The sequence below is a fragment of the Hevea brasiliensis genome, chromosome 9 (assembly GCF_030052815.1).
Source record: "Hevea brasiliensis isolate MT/VB/25A 57/8 chromosome 9, ASM3005281v1, whole genome shotgun sequence".
NCBI classification, from domain to species: Eukaryota; Viridiplantae; Streptophyta; class Magnoliopsida; order Malpighiales; family Euphorbiaceae; genus Hevea; species Hevea brasiliensis.
Genome location: NC_079501.1, coordinates 3744096 through 3746433, shown reverse-complemented (window position 1 = coordinate 3746433; position 2338 = coordinate 3744096). Strand labels below are relative to the sequence as shown.

General features: G+C 34.3%; 1 protein-coding gene across 1 annotated transcript; it reads right to left on the bottom strand.

Annotated features, from left to right (window-relative positions):
• Positions 1-2097, bottom strand: LOC110670461 (uncharacterized). Its single transcript, XM_058154225.1, has 4 exons — positions 1677-2097; positions 758-1567; positions 556-674; positions 1-468 (listed from the first exon to the last, which is right to left on the bottom strand). The coding sequence occupies exons 1-4, from the start codon at positions 2095-2097 to the stop codon at positions 1-3; spliced, it is 1818 nt and encodes a 605-aa protein (XP_058010208.1).
• Positions 2098-2338: the final 241 nt, after the last annotated feature.

The following is a 2338-nucleotide window of genomic DNA, read 5'->3' as shown; positions in this document are numbered from 1 at the left end:
TCAATCCACATCAATAGAAGTATCAAAATCCTCTTCATCTTCTTCATCATCTTCATTATCCTCCTCATACTCATCTTCCAAATCAACATCTTCATCATCATCATTTTCTTCCTCGTCTTCAAGAAGTGAAGAAGTACGAGTGGATGATACTTTTCTTTTTTGCTGTGATGTAGATGCAACATTTTTCCCTTTGCTTAATCTAGTGTTGTAGGCATTCTCTTCAGCTCCAGTAGCTGCAGCAACCACATTCCATGTCAAATCATCATCTTTAAAAACAAGTTCATCTCTATCCATCTCTTCCTCCATTTGACCCATCAACCATTCATTACTATCATCAATGTCTTTCAATGAGATGGGGTCAATGCGGTCATATGCATTATATCTACGCTTTAATGACCGATTGTACTTAGCAAATACCAAATCATTCAAGCGATTTTGAGCTAGTCTATTTCTTTTTTTACTGTGAATCTGCAAAATATAACAATTTTAATAAGTATAATTTTTGAAAGAACAAATTAAAGGTATAATTCTAAAGGGAGATGTTTTGTCACTTACATGCTCAAAGATGCTCCAATTACGCTCACAACCAGATGCACTACAAGTGAGGCTAAGCACTTTAACAGCAAAATTTCTCAAATTTGGAGTTGTTGCTCCATAAGTTAGCCACCATGTAGCTAATGAAAAAATAATGCATATTATTTATTATTCAAAAATATTGTAATATGAGATTACATGCTTATGGATAAAATTATATTACCTGGAGATACTTTCTTTTGATTCCTAATTGCCATATCCATCCCAAAGATACCTTCAGCATTTTGATAAAAAGGTAATTGTGCCATTATTTTATCTTGCTCTTCTTTGCTTGGAATCAACCTTACTACAACTTGGTATAAACCGGTAACAACCTCAACATCTTCATTAATTTTCTCATTTGAATAAAAAAATTCAGGATTCAAATAATATCCAGCTGCGTGCAAAGGTCGATGGAGTTGGCTTTCCCATCGTTTATCAATAATCTCAAAAATTGTCCTATATTTTTCTTCATTTTCATTAAATGACTTTGCAATTGCTTCTTTAGCCCTATCCATCGCCTCATAAATATATCCCATTGCATGCATTTTCTCACCATCAACTAATCTAAGCACACGAACTAATGGACCAAATATCTTTAAGATATAAACAATATTAGTCCAAAAAGTAGGCATCATGACAATACTGTATACTTTTTTACCAAACAGTTCTTTTGCCCACTTACTTTTGGTCCATTCCTCTGAGCTAAACATCTTTCTCAAATTTGCCTTGTGCTTATGTATGCGTTGAAGGGTGAGAAAAGTAGTTGCAAATCTTATGACAGCTGGCCTAATTAGCTCTCTTTCACCAGTAAAGTGCCGCAACATGTTCACCACACCCGGACGAATGTAAATATATCCATTCAATGTCACTGCCCTTTTAATTGTGTTATGAATTTTGGGAATTTTTCCAATATCTTCTAGCATCAAATCTAGGCAATGAGCAGCACAAGGAGTCCAATACAAATGAGGGCACTTTGTTTCTAACAACTTCCCTAAAAACAAAACAAATATGGTAGCAAGTAGCATAAATATTAAATACATTATTTACTTATAATTAAATTAAACTATCTAATAATAGTAAGAATAAAAACTCTTAATTACCTACAAGCACACAATTGCTAGCATTATCTGTCACAACTTGAACCACATTAGCCTCTTCAACACGCTCTACAAATCTATTAAGCAGGTCATACATCTTATTACCAGTTTTTGAGTACTCTGAAGCATAAACAGATTCCATGAAAACAGTTCCCTTTGGAGAATTCACCAAGAAATTAATCAAAGTCCTTTGTTTCTTATCAGTCCAACCATCTGCCACTATAGAACAACCATACTTTGCCCATTCTTCTTCATAGGACTTTAATGAATTGTTCACCTCAGCAACTTCTTCATTCAATAAGGGAACCCGCACCTCATGAAAACTAGGTGCTTTCATACCAATACCAAATTGACCAATAGACTCCACCATAACTTGAAAACTTGGATAATTGACAGCATTAAAAGGAATTGCCGCATCATACATCTATTGAGCTATATCCTTACATGTTTTTTTTTGTAATTCCTTTTTACATGCCTCATTAATAGTGGTTTGCTTCAGCGTTGAATTTTTTCTATCTTGCACCGCCTTTGCAGCACTTTTGGCAAAATATAAATCTATTGGACCCTTTGTCCTTGCCTTCTTTTGAACCTTACTATTTCCTTTTGAGCCTCTAAGAATTGTCCCAACATCATCTTCATCTTTGTCATCTCCAAGAATTTCAACA

Excerpts from the sequence above, each read along its gene's own strand:
- LOC110670461 (XM_058154225.1), bottom strand. The coding sequence starts at position 2,097 with ATGTATGATGCGGCAATTCCTTTTAATGCTGTCAATTATCCAAGTTTT. Across the intron at positions 1,568-1,676 it reads TAGCAATTGTGTGCTTGTAG|GGAAGTTGTTAGAAACAAAG; the intron begins GTAATTAAGAGT and ends TTTTGTTTTTAG. Across the intron at positions 469-555 it reads ATTGGAGCATCTTTGAGCAT|ATTCACAGTAAAAAAAGAAA; the intron begins GTAAGTGACAAA and ends TATATTTTGCAG.